General features: G+C 51.7%; 1 protein-coding gene and 2 long non-coding RNA genes across 4 annotated transcripts in view; 2 read left to right on the top strand and 1 right to left on the bottom strand.

Moving 5' to 3' along the window:
- TPO (thyroid peroxidase) overlaps positions 1–4,030 on the top strand; it is a 112,428-nt gene extending 108,398 nt beyond the window's left edge. Inside the window, exons 15-16 of the mRNA XM_045369899.3 lie at positions 2,024–2,150; positions 3,845–4,030. Coding sequence (XP_045225834.2) covers positions 2,024–2,150; positions 3,845–3,898 — 181 coding nt within the window. The 3' untranslated portion in view covers positions 3,899–4,030. The remainder of the gene's footprint in view (positions 1–2,023; positions 2,151–3,844) is intronic.
- Positions 4,031–16,216: 12,186 nt separating this feature from the next.
- Positions 16,217–19,409, top strand: LOC135966889 (uncharacterized). Its single transcript, XR_010580614.1, has 3 exons — positions 16,217–17,428; positions 17,608–17,727; positions 19,024–19,409. It is a non-coding gene; the product is annotated as an uncharacterized lncRNA (long non-coding RNA).
- Positions 19,290–21,425, bottom strand: part of LOC123568448 (uncharacterized) — a 32,268-nt gene continuing 30,132 nt past the window's right edge. For both annotated transcript variants that reach the window (XR_012422717.1, XR_006691824.3), the window contains exon 3: positions 19,290–21,237. This is a non-coding gene — a long non-coding RNA (uncharacterized lncRNA). The remainder of the gene's footprint in view (positions 21,238–21,425) is intronic.

Below are 21,425 nucleotides of genomic sequence, written 5' to 3'. Positions count from 1 at the left end.
GTGGATGTGACTTTGAAATGATTATCAAGTAGATCCAGTTCCATTTACAGTAATGAGCAGAGAGTGAATGAGGCATTAATGCACTTTCACATGGCACGAACACCTGACATTCACTGAATTTTAATAGAAGCTGGCATTGGTGCTAACTCCTTACACACTTTATGTCAGTAGATTCTCACTGAAGGAAGTTGCTATTTTATCCCACTTCACGAATGAGAAAACTGAGATGCGGAGAGGTCACCAAGTCAAACTCAAGCAACACCCCAGTCCCCCGTGGTGATCAGGCTGAAGCGATGACTAAATGCCATTTGCTCCTGATGACACCATCACAAGCACTGAAGCCACCAAGGGCTGTTGGGCCTGTGCAGAGGAGAGGCAGACTCAGGCCCTCCCCATGGACGGGAGGGCTGTCTTCCATGTACACCTTGGTCGGAGTCCGCAAGGGTGGGGAGGTGACTGTGCACTGGCCTTTGGTTTGCGATGCCTTTGCTGGCGCTGCTGGAATGGCCTTTGGTTTGCGATGCCTTTGCTGGCGCTGCAGGAATGGCTGTGCGGAGTGCTGTATGGTGCTGGGACTGCGCTCCCTGCGAGGAGCTGCTGGAATGGCCTTTGGTTTGCGATGCCTTTGCTGGCGCTGCTGGAATGGCTGTGCGGAGTGCTGTATGGTGCTGGGACTGCGCTCCCTGGCAGGAGTTGCTGGAATGGCTGTGCGGGGTGCGCTATGGTGCTGGGACTGCGCTCCCTGGCAGGAGTTGCTGGAATGGCTGTGCGGAGTGCTGTATGGTGCTGGGACTGCGCTCCCCGGGAGGAGCTGCTGGAATGGCTGTGCGGGGTGCGCTATGGTGCTGGGACTGCGCTCCCCGGCAGGAGTTGCTGGAATGGTTGTGCGGGGTGCGCTGTGGTGCTGGGACTGCGCTCCCCGGGAGGAGCTGCTGGAATGGCTGTGCGGGGTGCGCTATGGTGCTGGGACTGCGCTCCCTGGCAGGAGTTGCTGGAATGGCTGTGCGGAGTGCTGTATGGTGCTGGGACTGCGCTCCCCGGGAGGAGCTGCTGGAATGGCTGTGCGGAGTGCGCTGTGGTGCTGGGACTGCGCTCCCCGGGAGGACTTCGGAAGTTGTTTGTAGGCATTACAGTCTTGTCTGCCATTGCCACGTTGACACAGGGTCAAGCCACCTCCAGGGCCTGTGTTCCTCTTCAGGCGGGCGGGCAGGAATGCTCAGGACCCGTGATGATGGCGCCATGCAGAGGTCAGGGATGAATGACGCCCAGGCAGGGGAAGGAGTCCAGCAGCTCAGTGTTTGGGGAATGGGGCCGGGGGCAGGTAAAAACTTCGAATCGAGGCAAACAAATAGCTGGAAAATACAGTAGCTGTTAAGTTCTGATGGAAAAGCTGTTTTGTACTTACAGTTAAATCCCACAGTATTTTTGATGCGTTTCTGGGTTACTTGCTCTTCCCTTCTCAAAAGGTCCCAATCTCACCAGAGCGTCCCTTCCTGCTCCGGCCCCAGCTCTCCACGCCTCCCGGAGACCGGGGGCCTCTACCCTTGCTCCCCTGGGACGGCGCTTCCCCCCTTCTTCTCCAGGTCTGGGCTGGGGTCTTCAGGCTCAGGTGGAAGGTGGTTTCGGGCCCTTTGCCTGCACAGGGACGACGCCCTGACCCAGGAAAAGCTTAACGTTGCCTGTCACTTGGACGCATCTCTTGGCAGTGACGGGGGTGGAAATCCTCACCGCAGCCCGTGGCTCCTGCATGATTGTTGTGAGAAAGCCACCGCTCAGCTGCATGGAGACAGGGTCCTCCTGGCTGCGAAATGCTAAGATCGTTTTCCCTATGGAGAGAACGGTGCCAAGTTTTCCAAAATGTATCAGATCATGATTGACTTGACTGAAGCGGGAAATGAAAGTGGGTTGGAGCGTTCCTGCCAAAGACAAGCGTGGCCGCCGTGCCCTCGCTCATGCCGGGCTCTCCCCTCCACAGCCACGGTGCCGGGCCCTCTCCCGGTAACTGGACACGTGTCTCCCGCAGGACACGCGCTGGCACTAAACCCACACTGCCCATCTCGGAGACAGGCGGAGGAACTCCCCGGCTGAGATGCGGGAAGCACTGGGGTGCAGGGACTTCGCAGGGCGCCGCAGCTCAGGACTCGGAGCAGGTGGGCCTGGACCTCCCTCGGCCACCCCACGCCGCATGTTTCCAGCCGCCACCGCAGTGGCTGGACAAGATCTGAGTGTAGGAGCAGCTCCGCCGAGGCTCCCGGCATATTTCTGTGTACCCCGTGGTTCCCAGTCCGTTCTGCACTTTCGTCCTGGAGGTTTTATTTACAAGTTAATGACAATGAGCCAGAATGTGAGCCTGCTTAGTGAGAGGAAGGAAAATGCCTTCCGTTTGTACAAACCGGTTCCAAAACTAAGGGCTGACTTTCAGGCGTTGGCTTGCACTTATTCTGAGGACTGGCTGGAAGCGCAGGAGAGGAAGGAAAAGCTGAAACAAAATGCTGACTTTTAAATTCTGATTTTTAAGTGGAATCGTTATAACCAGTATGGAAAAATGTTTATGTTTTACCAACTTTACCTTGTATGCAGAACCCCAAGTGAGGGCGTATTAAAAAGTCACTTGTGTAAGTGACTGTTGAACTTAGAGAAGCAGAGAGCAGCACAGTGGCCTCCAGAGGGCAGTGGGGAGATGCTGGTCACAGGCACAAAGTCTCCGGCAGGAGGAGGATGCCTCAGATCTGCTGCACCGCATGGGGCACACGCTTTGTCATAATGATCACATATTTCACAATTGCTAAAATAATAGGTTTTTTTTTTGTTTGTTTTTGAGACAGAGTCTTGCTCTGTCACCCAGACTGGAGTGCGGTGGCACAATCATAGCTCACCGTAGCCTTGACCCTCCTGCCTCAGCCGCCCGCATGGCTGGGGCTACAGACACTCACCACCATGCCTGGCTAATTTTTAAATTTTTTGCAGAGATGCAGTCTCACTACGCTGCCCAGGCTGGTGTTGAGCCCTTAGGCTCAAGAGATCCTCCAGTCTGAAACTCCCAAAGTGCTGGGACCATGCCCAGCCACTAAAATAATAGATTTTAAATGTTCTCACTGCCAAAAAAAAGATGTGAGGTGATATGTTAATTAACTTGATATAATCTCTCCATAATGTAAAGGTATCGAAACCATGCTTAAAACGTAAATATATGCAGTTATTATTTGTCAACTAAAAATACAAATTTTAATTTAAACAAAGTCACTTGCATACAGGAGAGGGCATTGCCAGCATGATCAGGCTCCCTTCTGAAATTCAGTGTGAAGTTAGATCCTGTCCTCGGAGACGAGCAGAGCCCAGGTCATTCTGAGAGCAGGTTCGTCTGCACCTGGCCCTCACACATGGAACCAAAAAGACCTGGCCTGGGAGTGAGGCTCTTTGTGAATTTTAATGCACCCAGGATACCTTTGTTAGCCACAGCAAGGGTAGTGCCAGCAAGTCCCCTGGGCCCCTAATGAGCCTGACTGACCCCAGGGGCAAGGCCAGGTGTTTTGTGCATCCATGGTCGCAGGGGCCTGCGTGCTCAGCACGCCTTCTTCCTGAAGGACCCGCCTGCGAATCGCAGATCCCGCTCTGAGCAGGAACCTTTGCCACGTGGATCCTCTGTGGCCTCCTGCAAACAAGTGTTCGTCCGGGAGCCAGAAACTTCCCTCTGGCATGACGAGGAAGAAGGACGGTTCATCTTGCCAGCAGTCCTTTGTGAAAACAGCTCCTGTCCGGACCCTTCGGTCTTGTATCGAGTGTGTGCTGTTACCGGAGCAGTCAAAATTCAGATGTTATTAATATTTGTTCTGCATTTTTGCAGGAGAGTGCCGGGATGGAAGGCCGGGATACTCACAGGCTGCCGAGAGCCCTCTGAGGGCAAACAGGCAGGACACTGATCCCACAGAACAGCTTCGTGTTCCCAAAATCACCGTACAACTGTTTTCCAAACACAGGCAAATCCAAAATCACCAGGACGACTGTTTTCCAAACACGTGCAAATCTAGCACCATGTTATAATTACTCTCAGGCATGGATGAATAAATATTGTAACTGCATTTGTCTAGCCTTTTCTTGTAAGCATTGCCTGATTTGTTCCTTCTGGGGCTTTGCCATTAAAATGTATTTACAGATTACACATCTTTATTTTGCGAACCCCGGAAACACTACTCTTGCCATCTTCCTATCTCCACCTTCTGGTGTCTCTGACGCTGTGCTCATCTGCATTCTGCCCCGGCGGTCCCTCCGGCACTGGCATTTCCACACCCGCTGCCCATCACCAGGTGTCCGCAGGGCCTGCATCGGGCTTCCCTCTTCTCCTGAGAAGAGCACTCCTGGCTTCCTGCAGGGCCGGTGGGAGGAGGAAAGTGATTCTGAGGGAGAGGCTGGAGCCTTAAGTACCAACAGGGCAAAGTGACTTTTCTCATCCTCTAGAGATTCACCAACATGTCAGCCTCAGACCCCAGGCTTCTGCCTCCAGCAGCCGCCCTGCCGCGCACCCCTCTCACCCCTCCTCATCCCCCTCACTCACGGGGAACACAGCCCAGTGATGCCGGAGGAATCCCCCTCCTTGACTCAGCTAGGCAGCCTGGGGGGCACCGTTAGCCACGCTGGCCCTGTAAAGCTGCTGTCCTCATTTCATGTGTGAAGCAGCTGAATTCCAGAGTGCTGGGTCCCAGCCCAGGCAGCCCTCAGCCTCACCCAAGGAAATAGTCAGGGGTCCTTCAGCATTGAAAGCAAACGCAGGCGCATCTGACCTGGAGCTCTACCTCCACTAAGAAGAGAGTAGTAACTAATCATGGATGAAACAGGCCGTCTACGCAGCACTTAATGGTCTCACCCACGGATGCCAACAGTGGCCTGGGAGGGCTGTGAACGTTTCGCTTCAGGATGTTTTATTTCGCTGGAGTGTTCTGTAGAGAATGCGTAGTTTGCTTTTTATAACTTTTGTAACCCAAAAATACCAGACTGTTGTTTTCTCTAGGTGCTAGGCCATCCTGTTCTACGTGTTCCCAAACTCTTAGTTGTGTTCATGTAAAACTCATTCATGATCTCAGAATTAAAACAGTATGAAAAATATCCTGGCAAATGTCACAGATTGCCCTTATCACACCTGTAAGCAGTCCATTCTCACACTGCCGTAAAGAACCACCCGAGACTGGGTCATTTATAGAGAAAAGAGCTTTAACTGGCTCCGGGCTGCACAGGCGGGGCAGGTGGCATGGTGCTGCCATGTGCTCGGCTTCCGGGGAGGCCTCTGGAAACACAGTCACGGCGGAAGGGGCAGGAGGCCCATCACAGGGCAGGAGCTGGGAGCCGCGAGGGAGAGGAGGGAGAGAGGCAGCCACACACGGAGGCCACCAGATCGCAGGAGACTCACTCCCTGCACAGGACCAAGAGGGGTGGTGCTGGACTCTTCCTGAGAACCCACCCCGTGATCCCATCACCTCCCAGCAGGCCCCTCCTCCAACACTGGGAATGACAGTCCCACATGAGACTGGGTGGGACACAGAACCAAACCGTATCAACACCCAGGGAAGGGACACGACGCGGCTTCTGCAGAGGAGCTGCCGAGAGTTACCATCAGCGGCTGAGGAGAGACACAGGGAACCGCAGCAATGCACAATGCATCAGCTCCTGCTCTGGGCAGCAAAGCAGGGCGGCCGCCCAACCTCTGGATCATTTCCACCAAGGGAACACAGGCCTCCTACTTCAGCCGCCGCCCTGCCACGCACTGGAACACACTGACTGGGGAGCGGTCTTCCCTTCCACCTCGGAGCCTCTCGCTGACACCAAAACCAGGAACCCTGGCCTGATGCGGTGCCTGTGTCACCTCCGCCCTCTAGGATTAGCCAGAAGAAGCAGTGCCATACAGTGATGGTTAACGTCAGGCCTCAACCTGGCTGGCTGGAGGGAGGCCCAGCTGGCTGGTGAGGTCTTGTCTCAGCCTCAGCTAGATGGATGGATAAGAGGATAAGCTGTTTTGGAGGAGACTGGGGTGTGAGTCAGCAGACTGAGGGGAAGACCTGCCTGAATGTAGGATGGGCACCATCCAATCCTGGATGGAACTAAAAGGCAGCTCTGTCTCTCTCCTAGAGCTGAGACACTCTTCTCCTCCTGTCCTTGGACATCAGCACTCTAGGCTCTTGGTCTTTAAACTCTGGGCTTGCAGCAGCACTCCCTGCCCTGGGCTCTCAGGCCTTCAGCCTTGGACTGAGTCACACCATTGTCTTCCCTGGCTCTGAGGCCTTGTGACTTGGGTACTGAGTCACACGACCAGCATCTCAGAGTCTCCAGCTCTAAGACAGCCTGTCACGGGACTTCTCAACCTCCATCATCACATTTCTCCTACTGCATATCCTCTTTCCATCCATCTAGCTAGCTATCTGTTTGTCTATCATCTATCTATCTGTCTGTCTATCTATCTATCTATCTATCTAATCTATCATCTATCTATCTAATCTATCATCTATCACCTATCATCTATCTATCTATCACCTATCTATCATCTATTTGTCTGTCTATCTATCTATCTATCTATCTATCTATCTATCTATCTATCTATCACCTGTCTCTCTATATAGCTACCTACCTATCTATCCAGCCTATTGGTTCCATCTCACTGCAGAATGCTGACTATAGTGATACACGTATTTTAAGAGTCCCGGCATGATTATGCACTGATGGCTCACAGCCTCGACAATCCCCAATGATGGGATCAGCCTTAATTTGTGTGCACCATCTTCACAGGGCTACAATCCTGACACTCCTTGGAGTCAAGGGGTTTAGGGTATTAGTTACTTTATGGGTCTAATGATCTTGGTTGATATGCTGCCAGGATTTGTAACAAGTTTGCCAAATCTCAATCTATTTAAAGATCTAACTGAGAAGGCTGCGCCTGGCTAAGTATCCAGGGAGTCGGTCCGCTTGCTTCCCAGGCCTTTCTGTGTTTGTCACACCATCCACTCACTTTCATTATTTCTGTTGGGCCATTCACAGGAGAATTTCAGGCAAACTGGCCGCGGCTTTGGCCTCTTACTGGGATGATTGGCACCATGTGATGTTAACCCTGGAGACCACCACAAGGTCACTCTGTACGGCCCCTTGATTTTGGAGAGGAACTAGCTGAGCCCCAGGCATTGGAAGTGAATTGCTTAGAGTCACATAACAAATTTAAGTTCAGGAAGAGATAACAACACACTTCACCATCAGCACTTGGTAGGACTGCCTCACCCCTGCCATGCGCTAACGGCCCCATCATCTCTACCCAACCTCGATGTCCCCAAATTGTGCGTGCTATTTGGTTGACTGCTTCTTCCTTACTAAACATTCTGCTATTCGTGAATGACTCTGGCCAAATTAATGAGAGCCATACGACCTACTGGCCTTGTAACACCCATTCCTTGTGAATATGACACATGTGGGAACACACCCAGCCGTCCCCTGGGAGCGGGGGTTCGGAGTGTGTGGGGTCCTACAAGTCATGGATCTCTCACTAAGGATGTAATTTCTGAGTGAATTGGTCTTTCCTTGAAAAAAGAAAGAGGGAAACTGTATCCCAGCAAATGCGGGTTTCCATGAGCAGACAGCGCCACCTGCTGGGTGACTTGGGAAACAGCAGAATCACCATTTTTCTGGACCTGCATCTTCATTCTGCTCAAAGAGCACACGTGTCTATTTGATTCCAGGGCGCTGGATATGTGCGTGGCACATGGAAGCCTTTATTTTACTTTTTGGGTTTTTCATGCTTGTAGTTAAACATCACCACTTTCTCACTCAGCTGTGACTGTCAAGAGCCTTGCGCCCTGTGGTCTTACTGAGATCTGGAATAAGGGAGAGAACCTCAGGACGCCCATGTCAGCAATAGCTTTGCAGACGCCTTCTCAAAAGCCACAGACCCCAGACATGCTAAGGACAGGCACTACTCGTTGCTTACAGACTCACGTACTTACCCGAGCGTCCACTTAGGGCCGCAGATGGGAGGATTGACGGGAAGAAAGGCCGGGAAAGGACAAAGGCTGGAAGGTGCATGTCCTCTGACCTGTAGGCAGCTACTAGGTTCAAACAGTGAAGGGCGTCGGGCCCAGGCAGAGCCCAGAGCCTCTGTGAACCCAGAGCTTTCCTAATAAAGTCTGCTCCCTGGGCAGTGAGAGTTTCCATAGGATGCATGGTGTAGCCTTGGACTCAGGGGTGTGCGTCCTCCCTGTGAACAGATGGGTGAAGCAGAAACTCCACACACAGGGAAGCACAGTCTATGAAGAAAGCTCACCCAGGACACAGCACACATGGAGATGTCAGCACGTGTCGGGGGTTGGGAGAGGGTCACGGTCTCTTCGCTCATGACTTCCTGCAGCCAAGAATGCAATCTGCAATTAGGGCACCAGACCGGGGGTCGTGGAGGAGCACTATTCCTGAGGGCAGGGGGACCCTTATCCCTGGGAGTCAAGGGGGAGCACTATTCTTGGGGTTGGGGGCAGCTCTAGGCCTGGGGGAAGTGGGAGCACTCTCCCGGTGGGGCGGGGAGGGAGCACTTGGCCTGGGGCTGGGAGAGACAGGTGGAGTCTTGGGTTTGGGTGTCAGACCCTGCAGGTTTCCGTCCTCTGCCTGTGTTGGTTTCCTGGGGTCGCGTCACGGACTCCCACACACGGGGTGGCTCCACACAGGGAATGGACGCTCTCCCCATGGCGGAGTCCAGCACTCCCAGATGGAGGTGTCTGCAGGGCCATGATCCCCCTGGAGACTCTTCGGGGCCCTTCCTTGTCTCTTTCAGGTTCTGGGGGCTCCAGGCAAACCTGACCGGGGCTGCCCCGATCCAATTCCGCTGCCTCTGCGTCTCCTTTCCCTCTGTCTGTGGAAAACCCCTCAGCCTCCCTTTGGAATGGGGATGGTTTTGGCACTCAGACACCCCCAGGTGGCCTGGGCAGCTCTCCCACTCTCAAGGCCCTAATCTTTTCCCTCTAAAGATCCTTTTTCCTTCTCCACGGAAGGTCTCATTCACAGGTTCCAGGGACTCAGATATCTTTCAAGGAATCAGTTTTCAGCCTTCCACATCGCCATGAACTGTCTTGAAATAAAACCTCAAATCCTATAATATTTATTGTCAAGAAGAGACACCTCTCAATAACGGTGAAATCCTGTGATCAGCGAAATAAGTATGTCATGTGAGTATGTCGATAAGCATTACACACACAGAAAGAAACAAACACCGCACACACAGCCAGAATCACTCACACCACCCACCACACACACCACACACACAGCCAAAAATCACACCACCCACCACACACACACCACACACACACAGCCAAAATCACTCACACCACCCACCACACACACACCACACACACAGCCAAAAATCACACACCACCCACCACACACACACACCACACACACACAGCCAAAACCACTCACACCACCCACCACACACACACCACACACACCTTCCCCACAGCCAGCCAAAAATCACTCACACCTCCTACCACACACACACCACACCTGCACACACACTACACAGATACAACACAAACCACACCTGCACACACACCACACAGATACAACACAAACCACACCTGCACACACACCACACAGATACAACACACACCACACCTGCACACACACCACACAGATACAACACAAACCACACCTGCACACACACCACACACACACAACACACACCACACCTGCACACACACCACACAGACACAACACACACCACACCTGCACACACACCACACAGACACAACACACACCACACCTGCACACACACCACACAGATACAACACACACCACACCTGCACACACACCACACAGACACAACACACACCACACCTGCACACACACCACACAGACACAACACACACCACACCTGCACACACACCACACAGACACAACACACACCACACCTGCACACACACCACACAGACACAACACACACCACACCTGCACACACACCACACAGACACAACACACACCACACCTGCACACACACCACACAGACACAACACACACCACACCTGCACACACACCACACAGACACAACACACACCACACCTGCACACACACCACACAGACACAACACACACCACACCTGCACACACACCACACAGACACAACACACACCACACCTGCACACACACCACACACACACAACACACACCACACCTGCACACACACCACACAGACACAACACACACCACACCTGCACACACACCACACAGACACAACACACACCACACCTGCACACACACCACACAGACACAACACACACCACACCTGCACACACACCACACAGACACAACACACACCACACCTGCACACACACCACACAGACACAACACACACCACACCTGCACACACACCACACACACACAACACACACCACACCTGCACACACACCACACACACACAACACACACCACACCTGCACACACACCACACAGACACAACACACACCACACCTGCACACACACCACACAGACACAACACACACCACACCTGCACACACACCACACAGACACAACACACACCACACCTGCACACACACCACACAGACACAACACACACCACACCTGCACACACACCACACAGACACAACACACACCACACCTGCACACACACCACACAGACACAACACACACCACACCTGCACACACACCACACAGACACAACACACACCACACCTGCACACACACCACACAGACACAACACACACCACACCTGCACACACACCACACAGACACAACACACACCACACCTGCACACACACCACACAGACACAACACACACCACACCTGCACACACACCACACAGACACAACACACACCACACCTGCACACACACCACACAGACACAACACACACCACACCTGCACACACACCACACAGACACAACACACACCACACCTGCACACACACCACACAGACACAACACACACCACACCTGCACACACACCACACACACACAACACACACCACACCTGCACACACACCACACACACACAACACACACCACACCTGCACACACACCACACAGACACAACACACACCACACCTGCACACACACCACACACACACAACACACACCACACCTGCACACACACCACACACACACAACACACACCACACCTGCACACACACCACACAGACACAACACACACCACACCTGCACACACACCACACAGACACAACACACACCACACCTGCACACACACCACACAGACACAACACACACCACACCTGCACACACACCACACAGACACAACACACACCACACCTGCACACACACCACACAGACACAACACACACCACACCTGCACACACACCACACAGACACAACACACACCACACCTGCACACACACCACACAGACACAACACACACCACACCTGCACACACACCACACAGACACAACACACACCACACCTGCACACACACCACACAGACACAACACACACCACACCTGCACACACACCACACAGACACAACACACACCACACCTGCACACACACCACACAGACACAACACACACCACACCTGCACACACACCACACAGACACAACACACACCACACCTGCACACACACCACACAGACACAACACACACCACACCTGCACACACACCACACAGATACAACACACACCTGCACACACACCACACAGATACAACACACACCACACCTGCACACACACCACACAGACACAACACACACCACACCTGCACACACACCACACAGATACAACACACACCTGCACACACACCACACCTGCACACACACCACACAGACACAACACACACCACACCTGCACACACACCACACAGACACAACACACACCACACCTGCACACACACCACACAGACACAACACACACCACACCTGCACACACACCACACAGACACAACACACACCACACCTGCACACACACCACACAGACACAACACACACCACACCTGCACACACACCACACAGACACAACACACACCACACCTGCACACACACCACACAGACACAACACACACCACACCTGCACACACACCACACACACACAACACACACCACACCTGCACACACACCACACACACACAACACACACCACACCTGCACACACACCACACAGACACAACACACACCACACCTGCACACACACCACACAGACACAACACACACCACACCTGCACACACACCACACAGACACAACACACACCACACCTGCACACACACCACACAGACACAACACACACCACACCTGCACACACACCACACAGACACAACACACACCACACCTGCACACACACCACACAGACACAACACACACCACACCTGCACACACACCACACAGACACAACACACACCACACCTGCACACACACCACACAGACACAACACACACCACACCTGCACACACACCACACAGACACAACACACACCACACCTGCACACACACCACACAGACACAACACACACCACACCTGCACACACACCACACAGACACAACACACACCACACCTGCACACACACCACACAGACACAACACACACCACACCTGCACACACACCACACAGACACACCACACACCACACCGGCACACACACCACACAGACACAACACACACCACACCGGCACACACACCACACAGATACAACACACACCTGCACCCAGAGATGTCACACCACCACTCCTGTTAGGAGCATGGAAGGGCTTTTTTTCACCCTATCAGTGAAGGGGAATCAACCCGTAAGAACTCTACTGGCCGGACGCGGTGGCTCACGCCTGTAATCCTGGCACTTTGGGAGGCCGAGACGGGCGGATCACGAGGTCAGGAGATCGAGACCATCCTGGCTAACACGGTGAAACCCTATCTCTACTAAAAATACAAAAATTAGCCGAGCGTGGTGGCGGTGCCTGTAGTCCCAGCTACTCGGGAGGCTGAGCCAGGAGAATGTCGTGAACTCGGGAGGTGGAGCTTGCAGTGAGCCAAGATGGCGCCACTGCACTCCAGCCTGGGCGGCAGGGTGAGACTCTGTCTCAAAAAAGAAAGAAAGAAAAAAAAAGAACTCTACCAAGAAAAAATGACACTTCATTGGTCAGTGAGAGACTATTTAAGGATAAGTATTTTTAGTCAGTGTTTAACTTATGTACATAAAAACTCAATGAAATCATAAGACAGCATTAAATAGCTTGTTTAAAATAAACTGAGGGAACTCGCCTCTTGGGAATCTTTAAAGTACAGAATGAAACAGTGGTCAGAGCCTGACTCTTTGTTTTACCACTAAAAAAAATGTAATGCACTTTTCATGACTCTGCCATTCTTGCAGGCAATTTCATATGCATTTTCTGACTCCCCCATCGGGGTTCAAAATGCAATACCCCAAATGCAACACCTTGGAGAACGGCCTGCTTTGAGCTGAGGGAGACCCGGAAGTCCACAGAAGCGAGAAGTCCTCTCTGGCCTTCACCCTCCTTCTCCCCACAAAAGGCATAATGGAAACTAGGGCTCTTCTCCCTGAAAGCAAAAGCCATAAAACTGGGAGGGTAGCTCTCTGCCTCCCTGCTTCTCCCAGGAAAGGCCTCGAGTGTCCGTGTCCTGCCCAGCACCCAGGGGACGATCCCAGCACAGATCCAAGAAGGATTCTGCCAAGGGGCCTGGCCAGGCTCCCGGCTCACCAGCTCCAGGACATGCGTTTCTGTCCACTCTTAGAACTCCCTGGCTCCTGCTTCCTTCCTCAGGCTTAGCAGAAGAATTCCGTTTCCCGGGGCCTTGGGTCCTCGTGTGTGGTAGAAGGCCTTGGCTAAACACGCGTGCCATGCCCTCCTCTTGTCGGTGTGAGTGTCCACCACGAGCCTTGCAACAGGTGAGGAGAAGGAAACCGTCTCCGGGATGGACTGGCCCCACATCCCTCCCTCCTGCCCTCACCCACCCTTGGTCTCTACAGGAGCGAGTTTCATCCCAGGTTGGGCCCAGTCCCCAGGGCCAGCACCTGTCCGCGGAGGACCTCTAGTCCTCAGTCCTGGTAAGTAATTGGATCCCGGAGCAGCTGGAGCCTGGCGGCTCTTTTCCTAGAGCAATGATCCATACTTAACAGGTGCTCCAGGGAGAGCATAAAAATGGCCATCACAAAGAGAAAAGCAGACAGGCCAAGCTTTGATGGGCAAGATCTGATCTGACCTTGGGTGGTAAGGGAAAAAACTGTACTTGTAAATTAGGTTTTTTCTAAACCTTCAGTATTAGCTAAGACTTATTAGCTAAGATGGACTTTGTCTCTGAACGACCTTAGTGTTGTAATGGGATAAATAGGTCTTCCATCTTATTATTCAAGAAAACACTTTCCAGGCGAAGGTTCTTCACCTTAACCTAGTCAATGCATTTCTTCCCTTTTCTTAAATCTTCCTGCCTCCCCCATCCATCCTTCCCTCCCTTCCTCTCTCCTTCCATTCCTTCCTTCCTTTTCTTCTTTCTTCCTCCCCTCCTCCATCTTTTCCTCCTTTCCTCTTTTCTTCTTAAAATTCAAGATGGCAGCTGCAACTCAAGCTCTCACGTGGCTCCCATTGAGAAGTTTCATGAGATAATCCAAGCAGAGAGATGACTACAGTGCCCGCCCATAGTAGTTACTCAGTGGCTTCTAGGTCCTTCTCACGGAAACCGGACTGACACTCCTGAGGCTGCAGGGCAGGTAAGCCTTGGCCCAGAGGGAGGCAGAGAGCAGCCATATGGTGCAGAACAGGCATGGTGCAGAGGTGGACGCACATTTTCCAGATTGGTTCGAATTTTTCAGGGCATCCGTTTTGTGCTGTGGCCCCACCCCAGCCAGGTAAATAGAGACAAGTTCCACCTGCCATAGGATCCCCCGCCCCCTCTCCAGACACATGACACCTGCTGCTTCTCTTCTGCAGCCGACAGCAGGGCTTCTCCTGGTGGGTCCCCAGCCCTCCATCAGCCCCTGGCTTCGGGCACTCACCCCAGCCCATCTCATGTGGCACTGTTGGCGCAAAGATGTCCCTGCTACGGGAGCCCACTCCTGTAGACCAGCAGAGCCTGACTGAGCTGGACCCGTTGGGCTGGAGGACTTTGCCACGGTTCTGTTGAGTCAACTGACCTGCCTGACGATACTGCTACTGCTGTCACCCAGTGTGCAACCACAGGCCCCGTGCCCGCGTTTCACAGCTAAGGAATAGCAGATCCTGTGCGGGGAGGGAAGGAAGGAAGGAAGGAAGGGAGAAATGGAGGGAGGCAGGGAGGGAGGAAAGGGGAAAGGGAGAGACAGAGCGCAGGGCTGCTGGGCGGAGAGACCTGGGCCGGGCCAGGCCAGGCTTGGCCGTGTGAGGAGCACCTGTCCTTCAGGAAGGGACCTTGGAGATCAGGGAGCAGGCTGCTGACAAACGACTTATTTCTCCTCCCTCTGAACTCCCAAATTCCCAGAGATCTGCCTCGGAAGTGGGGAGAGCGGAGAGGCTGTGAGGTTGGACCGAGGGGGGCCACGGTCTCACCATCCATCCCACGTGGGCCACCCCTGGACGCTTCGTTCGCAAGCCTGGTACTGTCCTAAGATGTGGTTTGATTTTTAAGGGCGGAGAGACGGGCTCAGCCGCTGGAATGACGCTTTCCGCTGCTGGTGGAATCCAGCCCCTCCGTCTTTGGGGGATGTGGGGTCTCTGCCTCCTGCAGTGACAGCGCGAGGATGACCCGGCCCGGCCTCCCGCTCCCCTGCGCGGGCACCTGCGGCCGGAGACGCGGCTCTGCAGCGCCACCTAGCGGCCGCCCTGCGTCTTCCCAAAGCGGAGCCTTAGGACAAAGCTTCCTTTCCAGGAGGTCCCTGCAGGTTTCTGCGGAGCCGGAGTCTGAATCACTGTCTCCCGGGTGACTCCTAACCCTGGAAACTCGCTGCCGCTCCTTGGGGCTGGTGGTCGTGCCAGTTGCTGCGTCAGAGCAGTTGGGTGCCCACAGGCTGAGGACGCCGGGGCCAGGGTGAGGGTGAGGCTCCACCCCAGGGCTCCAGAGACCCTGAATTTTGCACTTGACTCTCCTTAATCTCTCCCAAAGCCTGATCCTTCTCGTCCCCCTGAGGGCCTGAGGGCCCCTACCTGCATGATGGAGGGGTGGGGTGCCACGATCTTAAAGACCTTCCAGTTCCCAGGGTGACAAGATTCTAACCACGTTGCACATGGAACACTTTTCGGTGCAATGACCCCAAACAACATCCCGGCCTGTGCAGTTCCCACTCGCAGAGATCCAAAAGTCGGTGGGTGACGACCCACGTGTGAAAAGGGCGCTAGAGAGCTGCCTGCAGTCTCATGTCCCCCCACCCCCTGCCCTCCGCGTGCTCAGCACCTGAACGTCTTCACAGAGACAGGGCAGAGTCTGTTTAAAAGGAAGCTCCGACAGTCTCCCTAGGAAGAGACGGCGCCACCTCAGGCACGTGGACAATTTCTGGGGATGGAATTGTCGCAATGACGAGGAAATCCCCTGTGGTTTAATGGGCAGAGTCCCAAGGTGCTTGACATCCTGACCAGCACAGGGCAGCCACCTCCTGCAGAAGCTGAAAAAACAGCAAGAAAAATAGACCCATAACTAGTTTGAGTAGTTGTAATGTGCACTGAGACAAAAAGTCTTTACACTTTTTTTTTTTTCTTTTTGAGATGGAGTCTCACTCTGTCGCCCAGACTGGAGTGCAGTGGCGTGATCTCGGCTCACTGCAACCTCTACCTCCCAGGTTCAAGCAATTCTCCTGCCTCAGCCTCCCTAGTAGCTGGGATTACAGGTGTGTGCCACCACGCCAGCTAATTTTTGTATTTTTAGTAAGATGGGGTTTCACCATGTTGGCCAAGCTGGTGTCTATCTCCTGGCCTCAGATGATCTGCCCACCTCGGCCTCCCAATGTGCTGGGATTACAGGCATGAGCCACTGCACCTGGCCCTTTTCACAATTTTAATTGCACTAAACTTTCATAGAAGGCTGACAGCACATAAACACGATTATGTGTCTTTGCAGTGCTCAAGCTTCAATACTGAGAATCCAAAAATATGATGAAGTGTAGAGTTTATTCGAACATGAAGTTTGAGGATAGCCACATAGGAAACAGAGACTCCCAAAATGGAAAGTTAAAGTCTCATTTACATAGTCAGAGGCAGAGGTTTGACAGGTTGCAGCCTTTTCCAACAAGATCAGGACATAGGTTATAGTGATTGAACTTGATTGGTCATAGCTCGCTATACTTTAAGGAAGATTGTTTTAACATTCCATAAAGCAGGGTAATGGTCTTGAGGGGAGTCTCACTTCTGGTGCTATTCAGTCTTTCCTAATCATTACAGGACAAGAATGAGGGAGAGATTTGACCCGGAATAAAGCAGCAGAAGGTACAGCTTCACGCCATGCGACACAGGCCCCACCGCCACATTCCTCTCAAGGCTCAAAATCAGGTACAGTTCTGACAGCTTTCAATTTGGATTATTTAATTTCACATCTCCCCCTTTTCAACATGATCTTTTGAAGAAGGCTTAGTAGCTGAACGCAGATGGTTTGGGATTTCTGTCTGTGTAGGGGCTTAGTCCCACACACCTAGAAGGTTCATTCCTAGGACGTTGTCTCCCATGGCTAGGGCCATGTGCCAAGCTATGCAGAACTGATGGGGTATAGGCCGAACCTGGAGCCACATGAGGGAAGTGACGTGGTGACCTGGGTCAGGCTGCACAGCTGCATCCTCCGTTAATGGGATTCTGTGAGTGACAATTATTTTAGTATCTTCAGTTGTGGATTGACGCCATTGCACACCACACAGTGAAGACAAAACAGGCTAGAACCCAGCCAACGACTGATTAACAGCTTCTTCCGCCAAGTTCCCCAAGACCCACACCAGTTGCTTAACCAACTGTGTGGAGAGGGTGTTGGATCTGAAAGTTTGGTTATTGGGTTTTCATATCAGTATTTAATTTAAGGTCATTATCTGAGTCATCTGGGTTCAGGACATGACGTTCAGTCTTTGTGATGGTTCCCTCTGCAGCGAGTCTGAGGCCATAGGAGCCTGTAATGCAGCCTTTCTCATAAAAGCATCTTCGCTGTTTATTAACGCGGCACACGTGACTATCATTCGGGGCCTTTTTCAGTTCGGAGGGACACTGTCCTTCCCTTCTGGGACTTACCTCGTCCTCCTAGAGGACCTTTTATAATTCTGGTCACTCAAGAAGAGAGTTTAGATTTGTTTATTGAGTCGGCCTTCAGAATCTGGCCAGTTTTGAACATTACACATTTTGCTCAATCCACAAAGCTTCAATTTCTCTTTTCAAAGAGAAACTGTTTTCTCCCTGACCAAAATTTCAAATGGGAGAAAAAGTTCTAGAAACTCTAATGAGTAATTCAAAACAGAACCTTAACCTCTGAAAAAAAAAAATCAAAGTCTTGAATCTGGGGTCAGCAGAATCCCTGAAGAATAACAAACAAAACCCCAAACTTGCAGTAGGTCTTCCAACCCTATCAAGTTAGCAATTTGTGTGGCTCAAATAAAAGTCAGAACTTCAACAAGCTGGGAGGTTCGGACCCGAGAAGGTCCTTCCCAGAGGTCCCTGTTGACTTGAGCGAGGCCAGGTGAACCCACACCGTGTGTGCTGACAGCATGGCTCTGGCTGTTGGTGATGTAACAGGGATCACTGGAGGCCCACTTCACATCCCTTTGTGGTTAGCAAAATGTCAATCTTTAATCATGAAATTTGGAAAAGGTGATTCAGTATGGAGTTTATTTGAGTGTGAAACTTGAGGGTCGTCACCTGGGAAACATAGACTCTAGACGAATGGGCTCTGCTTTTAAAGTGAGAAGTTAAAGTTTCATGTTATAAGTAGAGACAGAAGTATAACAGGGCTGCGGCCTGTTCCAAGGAGGTCACAAGTTAAATCTGTTTCACTTGATTGCTCACAGCTTGCTACATTCCAAGGAAACTCACTTTAACTTTCCACAAAGAGGGGTCATCCTCTGGAGGGGTCTCACCTCTGGTGCCATTCAGTCCTTCCTAATCATTTACAGGACAAGAATGGGGAAGAGATTTGACCTAGAATCAAAGAAGTTGCAGCTTCATACCATGTGACTCAGGCCACACAGCCACGTTCCTCTCAAGGTGCAAAATGATCTTAACTTTCAACAGCTTTAGGTCTGAATTATTTAATTTCACAGGGACTTTATACCAAGGTTTTCCACATTGCACAAAGATCACTACACCTTCCAAAACCCTGCTCAGGATGTCTTAGTCACTCCTTCAAAATAGGAACTGGAAATAAAAAGCATTGAGACTGTTTTGTTGACAATTGCTTTACTTCGTTTTTATCTTCATTAGCAGGCATTAGGCAACCGTAACCAACCTTCTAGGCAGTTGTCAATGATCACTGTCATATTAAAGTGCATGTTATATATTATAAATTTCCTTCACTTTATTTCTCCTTTATCTTACAGCATTATGTTGATTTTTTTAACTATATGGAAAGTGAAGTTACATGAGCTATAAATTCCCCATTACATGATGAAGCCACATTACAAAAGACTTGCTGTATTAGAAGAGGGCAGTGGAAAGTCTTGTTTAAAATTTAGTGCTAAAATTCTCACTAAAATGTAAGTCACTGATAGTGTCCCTTTGCCTCAGAAGAGACATAGAAATAAGAGGGGTAAGTTTGGGGGTTGCACAGACAATGCTTGCTGAAGTTTTCTATCCTTCCCTGAGCCTCGGGGATGGAGCTGGGGTCATACCAGGTGGCTTTCTGGATATCATCACTTCTTCCTCCCAGAAGCCGCATTGGATGTGTGCGTACATATGTATGTGTGATGCATGTGTGTGGTGTATGTGGTGTGTGCATGTATGATGTGTATGTGGTGTGCAGAGTATCTGTGTGTATGCATATGTGATGCATGTCTGTGGTGTGTGCTGTGTGGGTTTATGCATGTGTGGTGTGTGTGAAGTGTGTTGTGTATACATGTGTGTGTGGTGTCTGATGTGGAGTATGTGTGTACATGTGTGTGATGCATGTGTGTGGTGTGCAGAGAATGTGTGCATGTGTGATGCACTGTGGAGAATGTGTTGTATGGGTGTGCATATGTGTGGTGTGTAGAGTGTGTGTGTGCATATATGTGTGTGATGCATGTCTGGTGTGTGCTGTGTCTATGGGTTTATGCATGTGATGCATGTGTGTGAAGTATGTCGCATGTGTGTATACATGTATGATGTGTGGTGTCTGGTGTGTGGAGTATGTGTGCATGCATGTGTTGTACATGTATGTGTGATGCATTGTGTGTGGAGAATGTGTTGTATGGGTGTGCATGTGTGGTGTGTAGAGTGTGTGTATGCACGTGTTTGTGTGCATATATGTGTGTGATGCATCTCTAGTGTGTGCTGTGTGTGTATGGGTTGATGCATGTGTGTGGTGTGTGGAGTATGTGTGCATATGTGTGTGCTGTGTGTGCATATAAGCGTGTATGATGTGTGTGGTGTGGAGTATCTGTGCATATATGTTTGTGATGCATGTCTGTGGTGTATGCTGTGTGTGGGTTTATGCATGTGTGATGCATGTATGTGTTGTGTGTACAGGTATGTATATGTGATGCATGTGTGTGTAGCATGTGTGATGCATTGTGTGGAGAATGTGTTGTATGGGTGTGCATGTATGATGTGTGTAGTGTGTAGTGTGTATGCACGTGTGTGCATATATGTGATGCATGTCTGTAGTGTGTGCTGTGTATGGGATTATGTATGTGTGGTGTGTGGAGTATGTGTGTGCTGTATGTGCATATAAGCTTGTGTGGTGTGTGTGTGTGCACGTGTGTGCTTTCTGGTTCCCGATGGCAGACGTCTCTGACACTGCGCCCTCCCTTCTGTGATGTGCTTTACAGACCCTGCACCTCCTCCTGCTCAGAGCTGCCCGTGGTCCCATCCAGGGAAAGCCTGAATATTCCTCTTCAGTATCCATGGAGGGTTCATGGATGAAGCCTCTGGCTTCTGGGTCCTTATCTTCAGTGTCCTCCACAACTGGTTTCTGTGTCCTCAAGGTCACACCCGAGATTGCATTTGTACTCTGAATGCCTCTCCCTGGCCCAGGGCGCCCCTCACCCTCCGCCCCTAGCTCTGGGAGCCACCTGGGTCTACAGAGCCACATGCCCTTGCTTCACTCAGGGGCACGATGTATCCTGGGGCCTGTGCTGGTCCCTCCTGCCCCTGCAGGCTGGGTAGGGCTTCCATCTGCTCCTGCCTTTGGGCTGTGGAAGAATCAAAAAGGAGACACATGGGAAAGTGTGGCCACTCCGGGGTGGACATCCCGCTCCCAGGCAGTGTCCAGCCCCTGCAGACACCTTAGCTTCATGAAGAGCCAGGAGGTCCCATGGGCTTTGCTGGGTTGAGCACGGGTTTCCATGGCTTTCAGAGGTTCCATGGAAGCATTGAGAAG

Source organism: Macaca fascicularis, chromosome 13, assembly GCF_037993035.2.
Source record: "Macaca fascicularis isolate 582-1 chromosome 13, T2T-MFA8v1.1".
In the NCBI taxonomy this organism is placed as follows: domain Eukaryota; kingdom Metazoa; phylum Chordata; class Mammalia; order Primates; family Cercopithecidae; genus Macaca; species Macaca fascicularis.
This window is presented reverse-complemented; position numbering and strand designations above follow the sequence as displayed.